The sequence below is a fragment of the Talpa occidentalis genome, unplaced genomic scaffold, assembly GCF_014898055.3.
Source record: "Talpa occidentalis isolate TD23 unplaced genomic scaffold, MPIMG_talOcc4v2.1 talOcc4.9, whole genome shotgun sequence".
Lineage (NCBI taxonomy): Eukaryota > Metazoa > Chordata > Mammalia > Eulipotyphla > Talpidae > Talpa > Talpa occidentalis.
This window is the reverse complement of record NW_023605305.1, coordinates 56,210,370-56,229,855: the sequence shown is the minus strand read 5'-3', so window position 1 is coordinate 56,229,855 and position 19,486 is coordinate 56,210,370. Positions and strand designations below refer to the sequence as shown.

Below are 19,486 nucleotides of genomic sequence, written 5' to 3'. Positions count from 1 at the left end.
TAAAATGGAATGATTCATTCAGGCACCTCAGATTTACAGTGTTGCTTTTTTTCTAGTCTCTTAAAAGCTTTCTCTTTCCCCATGGGGAGAGGTGCATGCTGGGTGAACCTGTTGAGCTGTCAATTCTCTGTCAAAAGGTTGTGTTGATGGACAAATGTCTGGCCACCTGAGAATTATGTCTGAGTGAAATACACTTGCACAATCAATTATTAATGATAGTGCCTTTAACAACCCTCTGAAAAAAAGGGGGGGGGTGTGATTTCTGCCACAGAGCTGACTTCAGCCAAATTCACAGATGCTGGCATTAAAAAGAAATTGTGATATCTTCTTATAGATTCATCATTAATTAAGCACATCACTTTTTAATGTATCAGTCATCATGCCAGTGTTAGGTTTTGTTTCCTTTTTCCATTGAAATCATCCCTGTGTTTTGATCAATAAAGTGTGCTGCTTGATTTCATTTGGGATCTGTATTTGTGTTTTTGTTTTCCATTCCTTTATATTTCTTTGGTTCGTAGTGTCAGAAGATGATGTTTTTTATGACAAACTGCCCTCGTTTGAAAGGCGCTGTGAAACGCCTGCAGGTACGGTGCTAGCCGAGTGATCTCTAGATACGTAGACTTCAAAAATCCAAGCTGTTACGCCATCTGAATGCCATAAACTCCATGGACATGCTACTCACCTCATGAGCATCACACTCATGAGCATCGGTGCCTCTTGGACGCACCCTGTCTAGTTATTGCTCATTGTGGAACACATGCCACTGAAATTTTTTTAAGTGTCATTAAAAAGCAGCAGGGTTGCATGACAGTTTCTCAGTGAAGAGGTTTGGAAAAGGTGAGATGCTCTTGCTTTGTGAATTTACAAAGGAAGGAATAATTTAACTGCTCAGAATTACATGTCCAGTGACTGCTTTTTAAGTTTAAAATAGAGTAGAGCACCATTAGTAATCTTCTTTTCTCTTTGGTATGTAGGCAAAGGGTGTTTTGTGTCTGGATGCCTAAAGTGATTCCAGAGGAGGGGATGGAAGATATATGACATCTTCCCATTTAAATTGATACACAATGCTGTTGTCATTTAAAACCTAAGCTAATGTGTTATACAACCCATAACTCCAAGTTTATCTTTTTGAAAACATAGGATGACATTGAAGATAAAACAGATACAGCAATTGCTGAATGACAGTTTAGCCAAACTAGTGCAGTTAAAATATGCTGACACCCCTGCATGGCCAGGAAGACTTCTGCTCCATGCGCACAAGCACCCAGTAGCAAGCTACCTACAGCACATGCCCATCCCTGTAGGCCTCCATAGCTTTGCTTTTGCTCTGTTTCCTGTACTAAAAAATATATACACCCATAGATTGCCAGCCTTCCCTTTTATCCTGCACGCTAATGGCATGCAGTGCCTTCGCCCTCCCCCATAGTAAGATTAATGACCTGCTCTGTAACTCATACTGTGTCCTTCTCTCTCCCTCTCCTTAACCTTCCCCATTCCGCTTCAACTCCTGGCCATACAGAGAATGAACAGCCTTCCCTCGTTTGGTTTGACAGAGGAAAGTTTTATTTGACTTTTGAAGGTAAGTAGTACATAGCATACCAGATTCTAATTTATACTCCCCTCATCCTTTTTCGCCATCTGCATTTTGAAACACCAGTTCTCTTCCAAAATCCTAGTCTCACTTTCTGTATAAAAATGCTATGGCTACTTAGAAAAGATTAAATACTAAAGAAAACATTACATGAATTTGGTTTCTATGGGATCTTCAATTCTTCATATTACAAAAATTTAAGCTAATTTGCACTTAATATTGATTACTGAATTAACTGGTCGATTGAAGAAAAAACATCTTTTTGACCAAGGAACTTAACTCTGTCAACCAGGACTCTTTCCTAACTCTTTTTGCAAATGCAGTGCAACAAATATAAGGATTTTTTGTTGTTGTTGGTATGAGCATTTAACTGTGTTTTGGATGACTGATAATCAGCTACAACATCCACTATTGTAAAATGTTAATATATTTATACATTCTTATGACAAGGAATGCTGGATAGGAGAGCAAGAAAGGGTAATTGGACAACTATTGCCTGTTATTTTAGAAAATTCAGGAATATATGCACAAATAGAGTGTCAGATAGCTTAACTAAATGTTGGATCATATATTCTGTGGTAAGATTAGCTTTCTTCTATTTTATATTTAAATTCTCAATCATCTTAATAGGTCAGAGTTTGATAAAATGCTCCATTTGAATTAATGGGAAGGCATAATTTCAGTAATTTAACTTAATGAATGGGCCATCTTTCTCAAAAATATTTATTACCCAGGCCTTCTTTCTAAGGTTTTGAATAGCTACGTATTTCCCAAAATTAAAAGTTGGCCCAAAAATATCCAGTTCTAGAATTGTATCTAAATATTGAACTTGTTTTTGTATTTTCTGAGAACAAAAAGACTTTTCTTAACTTGAGTGGTGTTTTAATGTAATTTTTGAAATTAGAATGACTAATAGGTATTGTAAGTAGTTTGTACGGTGTGATATTTTTCTCTCAACAGTGAATTTTCCTTCCCAGATATCCTAAGGATGGGAAGTCCTTAGGTTGGAGTGACTAGGAAAGCAGCAAAAAAAAATATATATATATGGTCTGATTTAAAGCTTCCCAAATACCCTGACATCTCATACTGGCCCAGATAGAGGACAGGTGGGCAGGTAGTTTGCAGGGGAGGGTGTGTGTTTTTGATGTAGTGTAAGCCTTCATTATCTCAGGTCATTAATTTTGTAATAACCAAAGTGAAAACTCCACAAACTTCTGACCTTCCAAACTTTCTCTTTGAGTCAGGTGGAATTTAAAAGTGCCCAGGTGTCTTTTTACTGATCAGCACATCTGAGAAGCAGAAGCAGTGGCTAAAAAAGTTGGTAATCTTGAAGTACAGCAAATATCTGCATAAGATGTAAGGCTCTTTCTCTGGTTCAGTCTGGCAACAGCAGAAGCTGAAGTCTACCCTGTTTTTACCATGAAATTAAGTAATATGCTGTAGAGGCTCTCAAGTAATGGGGCTCCAAAAAATAACTTTGGCGGTTTTATTGTTGTTACTGATTTTTTGGACATTAGAGTATCTATTGGCTTGCTTGCTCTTATTTTGGGTGCCTTGAAACAGAAACTTTTTTGAAAATGTCAGTCCAAAGATAATTTTAGGTTAGATACATATTATCAAATCAAATGTACTTATTAATAAATGTGTGGAATAACATAATGTGAATCCCAGTTTTTTTTTTTCATTTTAGGGAACTATATTATTTGTTAACAGATATCTGAATATCTGAACTTGATCACGTTATGATTCTGATTAGTAAGATCTAAATTCCTTAAGCATGTAAATTTGGGCCATGAGATATTGCAAGAAACCTTTTCATGCATTTTTTTAAACTGAGGCAACTTTGGTGTACAGCAGTGTACGTATTTTAGAAGCAGTGTACGTATTTCACTGTCCTTCAGATGTGTGGTTCCACACTATAGCCACCACCAAAGCACCCATAATTCTTTACCAAAGTCCACTGGACGCTCTGTATCCTTTGCTTCCATCCCTTTTCTTCTCTAGTAACCTCAGTTCTGTTGTCAGAATCCAAGAATTTATTTCTGTTGGGTTTTTTTTCTGTTCATTTGCTTTGTTTCTTTATATTCCACATACAAGAAGTCATCTGTTATTTTTCAACCTCTTTTTGACTTACTTCACTTAGTATAATGCCCTCAAATTCCATCAGTGTTGTTAAAAGTGGCAAGATTTCATCTTTTTATAACTGAATAGTATTCAGTGATGTATATTTATGCAAGAAAGAAGTGTAATATAAATTAATTGGAATCTCCAAGACTGTGTTCTTTTCACCTTGGACTTTTCCCAAGTTTGGGAGTTATAGCAGCAGTCATATCATAGCTGTGTGTCCCTGTGTATTTTACCAAGAGATTTTTGTGCAGCTAAAAATACATTAAAGTGAATTTCAAGAAAACCTTACAAGAAAATAAAAATCTTGCCATCTGAGTAAAAATGGGTACGTTTTTAAAATAGAGGTTTGTTTTCATTTATTAGCATTAGTCTCAAGGAAATTAGCTAGTACAACTTGGGAAGAGTTTAAAATCATCAGCTGTAGTGGCAAAATGACTTAGAAATGGTGACACGTTAAATTGCCTTGAGAATAATTCCCCCACCCAAGTATTCATATTCTAAAAGACTATTGCTCAACATGTTTTATTGAATAGCTCTTCCAGCATATTCTTTTAGGGACACACTGGTTTTACCCACTATTATAGTTAACATTAATAACCATTATCTTCCTTCATTCAGAGATGGTAGAAGAAGAAAAAAAAAAGATTCTCATCAGTTTTATATAACTTTTAAGTTATTTGTTGGTGTCTAAATAGTATTTTTTAATGTTCCTAACCTCTACTTGTCTTATTCTCTGTTCTTAGAATATTTTAGGCACTGTAGTCACTCAGTAAGTGTTTGAACTCAATGACTAACCAACAAACTAATTGAAACTTGTCTTATGAGATTATTTGGTGATAACATCAGGTCCTACATACTTCCAAATTTAATTTAGCAAGAGAATTAGAAGCATATTAGACAATGGTTCTACTTAGCAAGATTTCCAAAACCTTTCTTAATGTTTTGCTTTTGTAAACAATTTCACTGAAATCTAAACCTACTTAAGTTGGACTTTCAAAAAAAGGAAAGGTCACAAAAAATAATAATTTTTAAAATTCATTCATCCAAGTGTCTATCCTACTGAAGTTATTCAGTATTCTTCTGAAGTGGAGCACTATTTCCAGTTCAAGTAGAAAATATGACTATTAGATATTGGAACAATTCCCTGAAATATGTCAAGATGTTTCCAGAAACATGGTGTCTATCTCCTTGGTTAGTTTATTTAACTACAAAGTCATCTTGTATCAAGTAATGGGGGGTGGAGAGTGGGAAGGAATCTATAACAATACATTCTTGAGTGTTCTTGTGTCTGAGTATCATCTCTGTCTTCTATAGCTTTGTGCATCCTCTTATCCCTAGATTGCAGAGTACAGAGCACAGGAAGTTCAAGAGCTTGTGAAGCCAGGAGAGGCGTTCTCTCCTGAGCTGAGTGGGTAGTCCATGAGGGGAGGCAGGAAAAAGTTGAATATGATCCAGGAATTCCAAATAGGCAGGTAACTGGAGTGATCATGAAGTTTCATACCCAATAGGAGCAAGGCTTTCCAGCTACAAAGGTCGGGAGCAGTAACATGGGTTAAGGAAAAAGGGGAGTAAGAGGTTCTAAAACATACATCTGAGAACAGTGGGCAGGAGGAATATGTTTTTGTTGGGAAATCTGGCATGTGTGGTCACAGAAGTGGTGGCTACTTGAAGATCAGGTTATGTAGTTGACAACACTGGCATATTATTAGCCTGTCAGAGATTTACTCAAGTGCAAGTTGGAATATTAAGACTTTAAAAAATGGAGAAAAATATTCACAGAAGAAGCATACATTAAAAGGTATGGAAATAAGTTCAGACTCACTTTGATAATCAAAGTACTGCAAAGGGAAGGACAGGTCAGATTAGAAAAGATCTGAAAAAATGATTATGTTATGCTTGTGAGAATATAATGAATCACTTTAATATAATGTCTGTGGAAATAAAAGCCTGCTGCAATCTTTTTAAAACTGTTTTGCAATGTGTACCTTGAACCTTTAAAAGTTTTATAACTTTTAATCTATAATTCCAATTTTCAAAATGTATTATAAGGAAATATTTTAGAGCCAAAGACTTATGTGTGTTGTGTATAAGGATGTTCATTGCCTGCGGGAAAACTTGAAACAATTCAAATGCTTGATAGTTGAAGTGAATAAAAGCATGATTAGTGAAAGAATGAAATGCTATATTGCCAGTAAAAGTTTTTTCAAAACAAAAATGGAGCTAAATATAACCACATATAGCCTTTTCCTTATTAGATCAGAAAAGGTGAAAAATATTGACATAAATCATCATGTGTGAACTTCTTGGGGGAATGTTTGGTAATATCTGATATACTTAAAATGTGCAAATTCTTTAGGAATACAACTTTCAACCACTTAATCTTCAGGAAAAATTCAGACAAGAACATGAGAATATAGATTTAATGTTGTTCATTGAACCATTTCACAAAATAACAAAAGAAAAAAGTAAAAACCTAACCATCCATTAATAAAAAATAGGTATGTATAGATTCTATTTTGTCACCAAAAATATCACAAATGGAAGTTGGGAGTCATTAGGATCTGGATAACACTGAGGATTCTGCATTTCTCCTTTATTCATTTCTTGAATGCTTCCTGTTGTTGCACTTACAGTTAAAAAGTAGAATCTGTAATTTTGAACACTACTGAAAGTTATTCCCTGTAGGGGGTTGATACTTATGAATGTAGATGCTAGAGAATGCCGTCTGTCATAGCCTGACTGCCTGAAAGCCTGCTATTTGAGCTGCCAGTTTCATGGGGAGAAGGCTTTGAGCGGTCCAGCAAAATCTAAGGAAAGGAATAACCAACATAGATAACTCTTTCTTCCGCTTCCTGGATTCACCCTGTACAATGACAGCTGCAAGCCTTACAAGTCACCAAAACATCCTGGAAAAACTAACATCACCCTTTCTCCCTTGCCAGTTCTCTGGAATAATCTTTTGTGTTTTCTTGGGGGCACATTTCAAGCCTCTAACGCAGATCTTACGGGAAGCCATGCTATAATTACTGTGAACAGAAAACTAAGAACACAATTGTAAATAGCACACAGTGTGAATGTAAGCCAGCAGGAAAAGAAGCTTCAAGGTCATATTTACTTGTGTCCTGGAGACTTATCACAGCAGAGCCAGCAGAAGAGAGGAACAAGTGCACGAAAACTGCCTGTCGAAAGTCTGGAAAGAAATTACCATAGGCATGTTTCAAGATTGCTGACAACAAAAAGATTAAAATGCTAAGTGCAATGATCTCTTAAATTCCTTATCTTAAAGACCCACAATGAACCTTTGATTTCCTAAGTGAAGTAACGCACACAAAACTCTTAGCATGTGCTTAGCACATATGAAGTATTCATTAATGTTAACTATTATTTTAGGAAATGAGCACATTTGTATCATGCTTTATAGTTTACATAGATATTTTACAAGTAACTCACTAAAATCTATTAGGAGCATCTATGGTGTTGATTAAATATATTCATTCCAGATACATCAAACGGCTTAAAGTGGGATTCTCCCAGGTTTTAACAGCACCTCTTTGGCTCACTTCTTCATTCACATGTCAGCTCTCCTTTCTGCCTGGGGTAGTCATTCGTTGACCAGAAGAGTACAACAGGTGAGAGCAGCCTCAGTCTCTGGAGAGTTCTTCTCAGAAGACACATAATAACTAAAAAGCTATTGCATTACTAAGGCTCACAACAGCAAAGTTAAAGCAGTTCCCCTGGTCATTCTCTGCTCTTTTCTCAGGAAGTTTGAAATTCATTATCAAAATGTTGAGATGTCCTGGTTCGCAAATCCTTTAATAAAAGGCATGGTGACAGATTGGCTTCCACTAGCTCTCATCAGCGTTAACACCGCACCCTTGGGAGATCATCACTAGGCAGATCATTAGTCTCCACAAGTCGGCAGTAAAGATAGACTCCAGTGTCATGGTGGGTGTCCAGCAGGGAGGAGGCTTCTGCTTCAGAATCATCTGCTCCCTAAGCAGTGAAGAAAAGATGACTTTTTGTCCCCACTGAGCAGGAGGGAGGCCATGTAGCAACTCACAGCAGGTCAAGTTGCCAGATGTTTTTCTGTGGACGGTAACCAGAGTAATGCAACTGAGACTTCTCCAAAGCAGGCAAAACTAACACGGCCATCTTACAAGGAAGGGGTGTGTGAAATTAGACAACAGTGGTAACAGGTAATAGTGAGCACCTCATGTGCAAGGACCTCAGTGACTGGCTATTTAATCTTGACTACACACCTGTGAAATAGGAGCAATTGCTAGTCCTATTTCCAGAGGAGGAAACTAATACATTGTGCTGAGGCTAGAATCAGACCTAGAAGGTGAATTCCATAGCCAATGCATATGCAAACATATCACACAAACTCTCTCTCTCTCTCTCTCTCTCTCTCTTTCTCTCTCTCTCTCTCTCTGTACATATTCCATATTTTCTTATTTAGCTCTATAGATATACTTATATGTGTGTGCATACAGAGAGTAAAGTAATAAAGTGATAAATCAATAAATTAATTGGGGATACTTTCTCTATTCCTGCTATCTAGAATAACACCAGTATACCTGTAGGTTAACATCTACACCTTACAATTTAACATCTACATCTACACCTTAGAATTTTATATGAGAAGTCTAATTCAGCAACATTTCATATTTCTTCAAAGCAGACTCTGGGTAGGCTTAAATGTCACTCCCATATCTTCCTCTGGAAGTTCTTCCTAACTCCTAGCTCCTGAATTATAACATTTTCTACACAGTATTATTACTACTTGTTTAATGTCTGGCTTTTATGTTCCATAAAATAATTTTAATATTATCATGCACATAGTAAGTATTCAATAAATTCTTGCTGATAGAATACAGTCATAGCAGGTCTCTCCCTGCAGTAAATTATCTAGGCCTCCTTTCCTCTGTCAGATACCTACCTATTGCAGAATTAGTAAATAAATATGGAAAACTTTAGCATTTTGCTGTGTATGCATCATAATCAATTTTGTACACATACCTATAAACATATGAAGACATTCCTGACTCTTGGTGAGAATATTTATTATAAACATGTCTAGGCATATGCATATTGGAGTGACCATGAGTCTTTTAAGTCAAACTCTAATATTAACAAATAACTATTCCCTTCTTTTGAATATGAATATACATCAAGTTCACTGCAGACTTGAGTAGGAAAAATTTTTAAGTTTTTCTCAAGAGCTAATTTTTAATAGATAAAGAGAAACCAACTTTCTTCCCATTTTTAATCAATGAAGTACCAAATTGATTATCCAGTTATTTTCAAGGTTTATACGAGTCATTATTTTTATTTGATATACACAATAAATATAAGCAGTTCCTTCAGTTTCATAATATGTTCAGTTTTAAATGTTCATGTCTGTGTGTCAGGAGAAAGAAAAAAAAAGAAATTTGAAGATAGAAATTTGAAGAAATTTGAAGAAATTCTGCAATAGGTGGGTATCTGACAGAAAACAAAGAACAAACCTGTAGAATAAGGCCTAGATAATTTATTGTAGAGAGAGACCTGTTATGACTGTATTCAATCAGCAAGGATTTATCAATTACTTACTATGTGCATATAATATTAAAATTATTTTATGGAACATAAAAGCCAGACATTAAACAAGTAGTAATAATACTGTGTAGAAAATGTTATAATTCAGGACACATACTCAAGAAGGGACAGGAGGGCTTGAAGGGCAACAGGTAAGGTAAAGAGGCAATGTGTCATCTCTGTGCTATCATGTATTTGCAGCACTAGCCACATAGAAGGTGGTGTTTTTGTCCTAAGCTTAATGTTTACACTTTTCTTATCTGGTACATAGGTTAATAGTCATACCCAGAGTGCAATTGGGTTAATCAGTTAGGGACACCCTCAAGCATGAACCACTGTGAGAAATAGGTCAGCCAAAGATCTAGGGACTTAGTATATTCCACAAAAAACATAACCATTGAATATTATGCACTGAAATGTAATCACTAATATTTGTGTGGTTCTTTAGGGAAAAAACACAATGGAACAAGTCACAACACATTCCTTTTCCAATATGGTTTCCCAATAGAAGATTGCCCCAAAGTTAAATCCTCACCACCATGAATTCAGACTTTATCTCTAAGCAAATAACAACCAAATCTCCAGTCTGTCTACTCCTGGACTCATACTAGACATGAGCTAAGAGGTCTCAATACAACTCATTCATCATGACCAAATCTAGCATTCTTAGAGACTCTTTTTCTCCAGGTTAACAACTGCACCCATTTCCCTATCTCAGGGGAAGCTTTTACCCCTTTCCACATCCCACTAAATGTCAACTGTTTCTATCTCAGTGGTATTTTCCAGATCTTTCCATGAAAGTGGCATGGTAGTCCCTTACTGTTTCTCTAGAACTGCTTCAGTAAATCCCCAAATTTCTCCCTGCCGCTACACCACAAAGAAAGATGATCAAAATTCCACCTTGCATAGAGATTGCAATTCAAGTTTCTTTTCTCAGTAGTTAGAACCTTTCAGAATATACTCTCATTTACTTTCCAAGATCATCTCTTGAAATGATCTCACCTTCCCCTGTGTTCACCATCCCTTCATTCATAGATATGACTCACTTTGATGTCTTTGCTCAAGTTATTTTTCAAACAGGAATACTCTCAGCTGACTAATGTCCTTCTTATCACATAATTTCAGCCAATTCATATCCTTGTGCCTCCAGGATACTTCTTGCCAGTTGAAATCTATCCATTGATCATACTTTCCCAGCATGCTTCTCAATTCCATTATGACATTTGCTACACAATACCTTTGTGAATTCTTAGAAGGCAGGAACCATATCATTTCACTTCCATAATTCTTACACAGAGCATGTATCAATAGCTTAAGTCTCATAGAGTGCTTGTGAACTCCTGAATGAAAGAATAAATGAATGAATATTCTTTAACTTTTCTATTCTATTAATCATTGGCTCTTATTCCCTTTTCCAGCTCTAGGAAGAATTCAGCTTATGTGATGAATTCTGCAATTGTCTACACATTGCAATCTTCCTTTCCAGGCTAGAGCATTATATTGTTCTTGTTAGTTTTCCATCTGATAACTCTGTTTTATGTTTCTGTAGTCAGTCAAATGTGACCGAAATTCATCCTTTGCTAGGAGAGTAAAAGGCTTCAATTTTGTTTTTTTTAAAGATTTAGTTCTTTATGCATACAAGAGCTGGGGTACAGGCCAGAGGTGTGGGGGTGGGGGGGTGGTGAGAGTTTTCACCAGAGACAGAGTGGGGAACAGAACAGGCAGATTGACCAAAGTACACTGCTGAGAGGAGCAGCGGAGAGGTCTGCTGCGCCATGTGGGTTGCTCTCTTGCCAGCCAGGGGAGGGAACTCATGCTGCAGAGGCTGTGAACAGCTTCATAAATTGCATCTTAATCCCTTGTGCCACCAGGGAGGCCTAAAAGTCCTCAATTTTGAACAGAGGAAAGGCAACCATTATGCATTTTAAAGTTATTGAATTATATTATTTCTTTTGAGTGAGGGACATTCAGAAAATGTTTTGGGTCATTATTACCATAAAAGGAAAAAAATACACCCATCAATGCATCTGGTGGAAATATAATAGGTGGCTCCTGGGCTTGGTCAGTACCAAAGCCTCAAAAGGTCATTTCAGATAATCAGCGATATACCAGAAATAAGAAACAAATGCATCTTAGTACAGAAGCTTCTTGGTTCCCTCTTTTAAGTCTCCTCATTCAGTTTGAATGCAACTTCAAACTATGAATAAAAACCCTTTCAGAGTTATAAGGCAGAGGGGGAAACTTACATGCATGTTACTAAGTGAAAGAACTCAATCTTACAAGGTTACATCCTGTGTCATTTCAACAATAATAACATTCTAAAAAGGCAAAATCATGGAACCAGTAAAAAGATCAGGATTGCCAGGGGCTGGTATTCTCACAGTGCTCACGCTTGAACTGTTGTTTTAAATGAATTTGTACATGTTTCTGTAATTAGGTTTTCACTGTGTCTATGTCTTATTTCCTGCAAGTTTCTGTCAAGTCCTATCACTATCTTGTACACAGTAGGAGGCTCAGTTAATATGTGACAGATCTACCCAAACCTCCAGGGAAGGGATATTATTTTCAGAGCAGCTTATTTTTCAGATAGTTGCTCTTATTGCTCAAAACAATTTTTTAATGTGTGTAAACAACTTCAAATTACAGGATCTTAAGACATTGAGATTATGTGGCCTATTGTCTTCATGTTATGGTTGAAAAACTTCCAGCTAATTGACTTACCCAGGATCACAAACCTATTAACTTGCAGATTCATGACAAAGAGCTCTAGTCTCCTGAGTCCCTGTGTGGTAATAATATTTCAGACACTGAAAATAGTTTTGAGGCCTCTCTTAGTCCTCTTAGACTGTGAGGTTTGATTTTCTCAGTATTTTAAATATTCTTGGTTTTAGTCCAATTTTTCAACAGCTGTATTAAACAGACTAAGATACTGTATAGAAGTATGTATTTATTACTAAGAGCATTTTCATTGTGTGTCATCTTTATTTAAAATCATGTGGCAGGCTAAGAAATCAAAAATTTATCTGCCTTTTGATTTAGTCATCCTATTTTTAGTGATAAAGCTGTATCATTAAAAAATTATTTAAAAGGAAAAGAAAGATTGATTTGGAATCACTGCTGCCTAAAAATGGTCCACAATTTAAAGAATGTTTGTAGAATAATATATAGTTATTGAAAATCAGATTTAGCCAGATAGAAATAAGGAAAGTTATGTAATAAATGAAAAACAGTGAAATAAAAAACGTCATGTTAACCGCAATAGCAATGTGAATAAATATGACTATAAATTGTGTGTCCTTTAAGGTAAAAAGGGTTGTTTGTAAAGTTTTGATGTGTTTGCCTTCCCCCAAATTACTGATTAAATCTGCATTAAGGGCTGTAGTGCCCAGAATTGTTGGAGGTGTTGAGAGGAGCCAAATCATGAAGGATAATCTGGGTCTGATTGCCTATCTTAGTCTATTCTGGCTGTTTAACAAAATTCCACAGTCTGGGTGGCTTATAAACAGTAAAACTTATTTCACACACTTCTAGATGCTAGAAGTTTAAAATTAGGGTAACAGCATGTTTGGGTTCTGGTTAAGACCCTCTTCCAAGTTGCAGATTATTGCCTCTTGCTGTGTCCTCAACATGATGGAAGGGTGGGAAACTCTCTGGGTCGTCTTTTATAAAGGACACTAATCCCATTCATGAGTGTCCCAGTTTCATGACCTAAGCACTTCCCAAAGCCCACCTCCCCAAATAATGTCATCTTAGGTTTTCAGCATTTGAATTTGGAGGGCATGCAAACATTCAAACTGCAGCACCACCACTGATGGCCTTACAGAGCATTACACTGAAGCTTTTGGTCTTTTTCTCATGGATAAGTATCCTGAAAGCTGATGAGCTTTGACATAAAGGAGACAAACAAAACACAGTAACACCATCATTTCTAGTGATTCATCTGTTACTCATGTACTGGTATAGCCCAATAGACAAAATGTTTGGAAACCAACAATAGAAATCTGATGATTTAATAACCAAAAAACTACAACTGTTTGATGAATGTTCAATCTTGAGATATAACTCCACAGTTGTTTGTGATGATACTTTTCTTAGCAGTTTCAGTTCAGTAATTCAAAAGTTTGAGGTCATTTTACTATGAGTTTGTCAATGTTTAAAGATAGACACTGTATTATCTTAAGTTGTGATAATAATCACAAAAATAGCTAATCATTATTGGTGGGCATACTATAAATCAAGAATGTTGAATGGTGTACTTCATTTTATCCTCAAAACAAGCCTGCAAAAATGGATATTATTATATTATCCCTACCAAAGATCATTTAGATTAAAATGTGAGATATAGGACTCAATTCCCAAGTAGAAATGATGCCAAATCCCATGCTCTTAGCCACAAAAGTGTGACATTTCTGAGCTTCTTTTCTAGTTTTATCAAAGGCACTATAGATACCAGAGTAGGATAAATCTTTGGAATAGTCCATTAGCATTTCCCTGCCCAAGGAACATAGAACCACTGATTCATGTTCATTGGATATTGTGATTCACCTGTCAATTTACTTGCAAGATTATTATCCATCTTTTACTATTTTATTCACATGAACAGCATGGAAGAACATTAAATGCTTTGAAAAACTGAAAAATATGTCCATTGTCTAATACCATCTGCATTTGTTATCAACATTTTTTTCTTTCAAAGATCTCTCCTCACCAACATTATTGTCTCCCTCACTAAATTATCCATCATACTATAACTAGGGTGATCTAAACTCAAGCCCCATTGTAAACACCTATTTCAAATATTTCAGGAGCCTCCCATCTGCTCTAGAAGGGGGTCTTCACTCAGCACTGGAATCCCAAAGAACTTCAAGAAATGTATAATTCTATTTCAAATAATATTAATGTATGTACATGCTCTCTGTTCTAAAAAGCATCTACCGATTTGTATTAGATTACCAAAATGTCTCTATGATGTTAAAACCTACAAAAAAATGAAGATAACATTTTCTAAATATTTATACAAAACTCTTCATCACCTAATTCCTAACCCTAAGACTCCTATCTTTCCATGTCTCTTTGTGCAATACCCACAATATTCACACATGCTCACACTCACATATGCACACACAATGTCATACTTCCTGTGGTTTCTCAATTCCATACACACATACTTGCTGGATCTTCTTCCTTCTCTTTATAAAATCATGTTTATCCTCAAACCATAGCTCTAATACCACTTTTTCAAGGAAACATTTCCTCATCTATTCAAGCAACCTTTAATGCTTTCATAATACTTTACCCATCTCTTTCTCACTGAATTTATCGAATTATTCTACTTATTTGATTGATAATCTATGTATCTCCTCACCAAACTCTTCAGCCATGTGGTGGCTACGTCCCTGATCCATGGTGAGAATCCAGCATTCTCACCACTCTCATCCAGTTAGAGTCAAAGTTGGGAAAGCCATTCTCTTCTGGGACCTAGTAGTCATGCAGTAAGCATTTGAATGAATAAGTGAACAAATAAACTGAGTAGCACAGTTAAAAAATAATGGCCTCTGTTCAGTGTGCCCTCTTTATTTATACATGTGCATGAACTCAGGTCTAATTCAACAATGGGTACAATTCAACATATATTTAATGAAAGGTCAGTGTCATCCTGGCTCTGATTTAGGGAAGTCCCATAAAAGAAGTTCACGTCAGACTTCCTTCCTCATAAATGCTTAGTCTGTGAACAGCAAAAACTTAAACCTGCATACTTCATCTTAAGACTCATCCAACAGTTCTATACTTGTTTCCTTGCTCTCAAATGGTACTATAATTGATTACTAAGGAGTGAAATAATATAGAGTTCATAGCCTAAACTTTGCACTTACATATACCTGGCTACCAATCATAAATATTCTGCTATCAAGACCAAACAAGTTGTATGAACTCAGAACCCTAGTTCCCTCAACTACAAAGCATAAAACAAAGAGTGGCAGTGGAGGTAATGTTAGTCACAAATGTTGTGATAATGATGATCTGTAGCAACTTGAGGAAAAGAATTATTTTTAGCTTTTAATCCCCAGTACTTATCATAGCCCATGAAATATAATAGTAAACATATGCTTGTTAAATTAATGTTCAGTTACCAAGTTCAAGATACTAAAAATCAAGAGAAGATAGAAAAAGAAGAGACCTGCATAAGCTAGAATTATTAGGGAAAACTTTATCAAGGAGGAAGATACATAATGGGTAGATCTTTTTGTACCTGGGAAAGAGAACAGAAGTTACTGAAGGCAAAATTTTTGAAAGCATAACATGTAGTCTGAGACAAGGTTGGCTGTAGTAAATGTGCTGTGTTTGGTAGAAAGAAGCTGTGAGCCTGTAGTTCATTAAATGCTCTGTAACTACTAAAACTTCAATGTCCACTACCTTGCCTTGAAATTAATAACAAAGACAATAATCTCAACTTTGCTGCTTTTGGAAACCTCAAGTTATGTCAAAACTATTCAAGAAAATGTTTAGGCAAATATATGGTATAATAGGAAAAACATGAGCCTTTTGGGCAGCAAATAAAATGTGAATTTTAGTTTCCACTTAACTAACTATATTCTGTTTTGTTGGGCAAGTAACTTACCAATTTGAGTTTCAGTTTTCTAATGTAAAATGGGAATGATAATGCTTACCCCAAAGGGCTAATGTGGGACTTGAATGAGGTAGTGCTTATAAGGTAACCTGCTAATGTAGCGTAGGTTTTCAATAAACATGAATACTGTTATTTTTAATCATATAAATTGATGCATTTTTGTGTTTGTGCTAAGATGTAGATTTTGATTATATATGATTTTGAGCATGTAAAATTGAGCCTATCTGATCTGAGAATAATTGAAGTTTTTGAAATGGAAATAATTCAGAAAAGGACAATATACAACATCAAACCACATGGGTTTTTTACCCCTTCAAAATGAATAAATGAAAAAAAAGTTTTAATAAGGGCAATTGTAGAGGTAGAATGATAAAATAGGAAGCTGAAGATTTTCTTTATTAACTACCTGCTGTACAAACTGTCATGCAAGGACTGCCTTATATGTTATACAAAACGCTGAAAACTCCTGACTTTATTCTTCTGCTTGGATTTTTTCTGTAGTAAAATACATAATTGAATTAGTTTCAAGTGTGTTTGTCTGTAAAACAGCCAAATATTTCCTCTTAAATACTTGAGCTCTATGTTGAGAATATTATGATTCTTAGCACATTATATTACTTTTGTTTTCAGTAACACATTTCATCCTTTAGTCTTTTAAGGGACTTTTAGTTCCACATATACTAAGATGTCTCCTATGTTCATAATAAATGAAAGTTTTTCATTTAATGCAGGTTCTTCCAGGGGACCCAGTCCCTTAACGATGGGAGCCCAAGACACCCTCCCTGTAGCAGCAGCATTTACAGAAACGGTCAATGCCTACTTCAAAGGAGCAGATCCAAGCAAGTAAGCTGGGCCTTGAGCCTCTGTAGTCTCCAAACTCCATTCTAGTCAGTGGGGAACACCCTAAATAAACTATTTCATTTCTTATCCTAAAACACCCCCAAAAATCCAGCTAATATTAGGTAGAGAAGAAAATTTAATTAAGAATATTACTTCAATGCTTTAAAAAATGCACCAAAAGTTTAGTATGGTAACCATAAATCTCTGATTCAGTTTTGGTTCCAAATAAAAGAAAACCTTGACCCAACTCTGTCAACAAGAAGAAAATTTATCATTTCACAAAAGTAAGTTGAGTCCAAATCATTTCTTTTATTGCTTGAATATTCCTGCGTAGGAATCACCCACAGATAAATTTAAAAAATAATGCATTGGAATGAACATTCAATAAAACCTTCCTACAACAGATTAGTAAGAAGACATGTTGTATGTTAAACTAAGTAGGGAAAAACTGCACCCCCAAAATATAATCACAGAAAAGTAAAAATTCTAGGGAAAAACGTACCACTATCCATTTACGTGAACTTAATTTCACTTATATCAGTACACACCGATCATGAACTTGACCATGAATACTTAATATGAGTGAGTATTTTCACTGTCTACATAGAGTTTTCTGGATAGGTTTCAGGAAGTCTATGTACTCCCTCAAATAACAGATCTTTTTGCTTGTGGGCATATGTGCTCTTTCCATAGAGAGGGCCGCTAGCCATCAATTTCACGAAGGGATTCATGATCCAAAAAAAGTTAAAAGTGATTAAACATCCACACTAAATAACTAAGTCAAAATGATTTTCAAATGTATTACTAACATAATTCCAAGACTGAATTTGATAAATAGAGAATAAACCACAGTGAGGAAAGAATTATTTTTTTTTTTTAACTTACAAGAATTAGGACTTGGAATACATTACTTTCTATGGAAATAAGAATGAAAAGGAAAAAACTAATGTGTGTATAGAATTAGACTATTTAATATAAATTTTGAAACAGTGCTAATTAAGTATAACTAGAATTTGGATCTCTAACTATATTTTAGATGGGAAACTGTGCGGCAAATCATGAATCCTCTTTATACTTCAGAAACACTCATATTTTAAAATCTAAATGAAAGTATTATGCTGGGAAATGAATATAATTATAAACTGTTCCTTAAGTGTCCCACCAAGCCACTGGGGTCTATCAATTTCCCTAAATGTCATGTCCTTTTCAGCCGCCTCTAGGTTTTATTCTAGGCCTAGAGTATTGCAGAGACACAGCACTGTGGACTCTGGTTTCCTAGTCTGTGGGGGCTGCTGTAACAGAATGCAATAGACAGGGTGGCTCATAAATAACTAAAATTTATTTTTCACAATTCTGGAAGCTGGGCCGTCCAAGATCAAGCAGTTGGCAGATTCCGTATCTGATGAGAGTCAATTTTTGGTTCTTAGTAACCTCACATGATGGAAGGGGCTCAGAAGTTCTGTGGGGCCTTTTTTTAATAATTGCTCTGGCCCCATTCAGGAGGGCTCATCCTCATGGCCTAACCATCTCCCAAAGTTTCCATCTCCAAATACCATCACATGTGGAATCAAGCTTCAACATATGATACTCTGGTTCTTCTTTTGTCCTTTCTCTTTCATCTTCAAAGCAGGAAATTCATGTGCCACATCCACATAGCAATAGAAGTTAAAAGCAACCTCATATATCATATGCCTTTGAATTGTTAGAGTACTGTGAGTTAGATTGCCTACATACTTTATGCATGCATGTTTATTCTGTACAATCTTCTTTGAAAAAAAGAATTTATATAATGTTCTCAAACCAGTTCTAAAAACTACATATTATTGGTTGACCTATACCTTAAAAAGCTAAGTTGAACCTCAATTCAGGGTGACCTGAATTGAGAAAAGTGAACAAAGACAGACTTTAAAAAATTGAATAGGTAGGGGTATGGAGAGATGCCATATCCCAGAATGAAAAACACTGAGAATCACACAATGGATTCTTCTTTGCTTTGTTTACTAGTTGGCTTTCATGCATTCGTTCATTCATGCATTCATTATTCAGGAAGACCTAAAATCTATTCTCAAGATATCAAGTCATAGGTTCAATATCCTCCTATTTTGTTCCAAGTAAAAACCAAATGCTTTATAATAGTCTATAAGGCCCTCCTTGATCTGTCCTTCCTGGACTCTACCCCATCTCTGTTGTCACCTTTCTCATTGTATTTCTATCAGCTCCTCCCTATCTCTGGACTTGTCTCCATCACTCACCTCCTTATTCACTCCACCAGCCACACTGGCTTCATGGTTATTTCTCTTTCATCATCCCAACCCCAAATCTACCCCAACATCTTTGTATTTGTTTCTCCTTCTGCCCTGATGAAATATTCTCTCCACTCTCAGAATGGCTGTCCTCCATTTTTCCTTCATGATTCTTAACCAGATTTGTCAAAGACACCCTCCCTGTCCATCCACTGTAAAATAATGGCACTCCATCTGCTATCAACTCTTCATTCCTCCTTACCTTGCTTTCTTTATCTCCATAGTCCTTCTCTCTAATTAACATGTTGCATGTTTTCAGTTGTGCACTGTCTGTCTTTCCCCCACTGAGGATGCAAGACTCATGAGAACTGGGACTTTGAGCATTTTGCTCATTGTTGTACCCTCAGCACCTAACCCAGGATCCGGTGTGGAGTACTCAATGCCTATTTGCTGTAAAAGTTGAGCTGAATTATTCACTTA

General features: G+C 35.9%; 1 protein-coding gene across 2 annotated transcripts in view; it reads left to right on the top strand.

The window, feature by feature from the left end:
* SGIP1 (SH3GL interacting endocytic adaptor 1) overlaps positions 1–19,486 on the top strand; it is a 171,945-nt gene that overhangs the window by 136,878 nt on the left and 15,581 nt on the right. The window contains exons 17-19 of one of the 2 annotated variants that reach the window (XM_037498299.2): positions 519–584; positions 1,520–1,579; positions 16,655–16,766. In XM_037498299.2, the coding sequence (XP_037354196.1) occupies positions 519–584; positions 1,520–1,579; positions 16,655–16,766 (238 nt within the window). The remainder of the gene's footprint in view (positions 1–518; positions 585–1,519; positions 1,580–16,654; positions 16,767–19,486) is intronic. The other variant, XM_054690962.1, reaches the window with a different exon arrangement.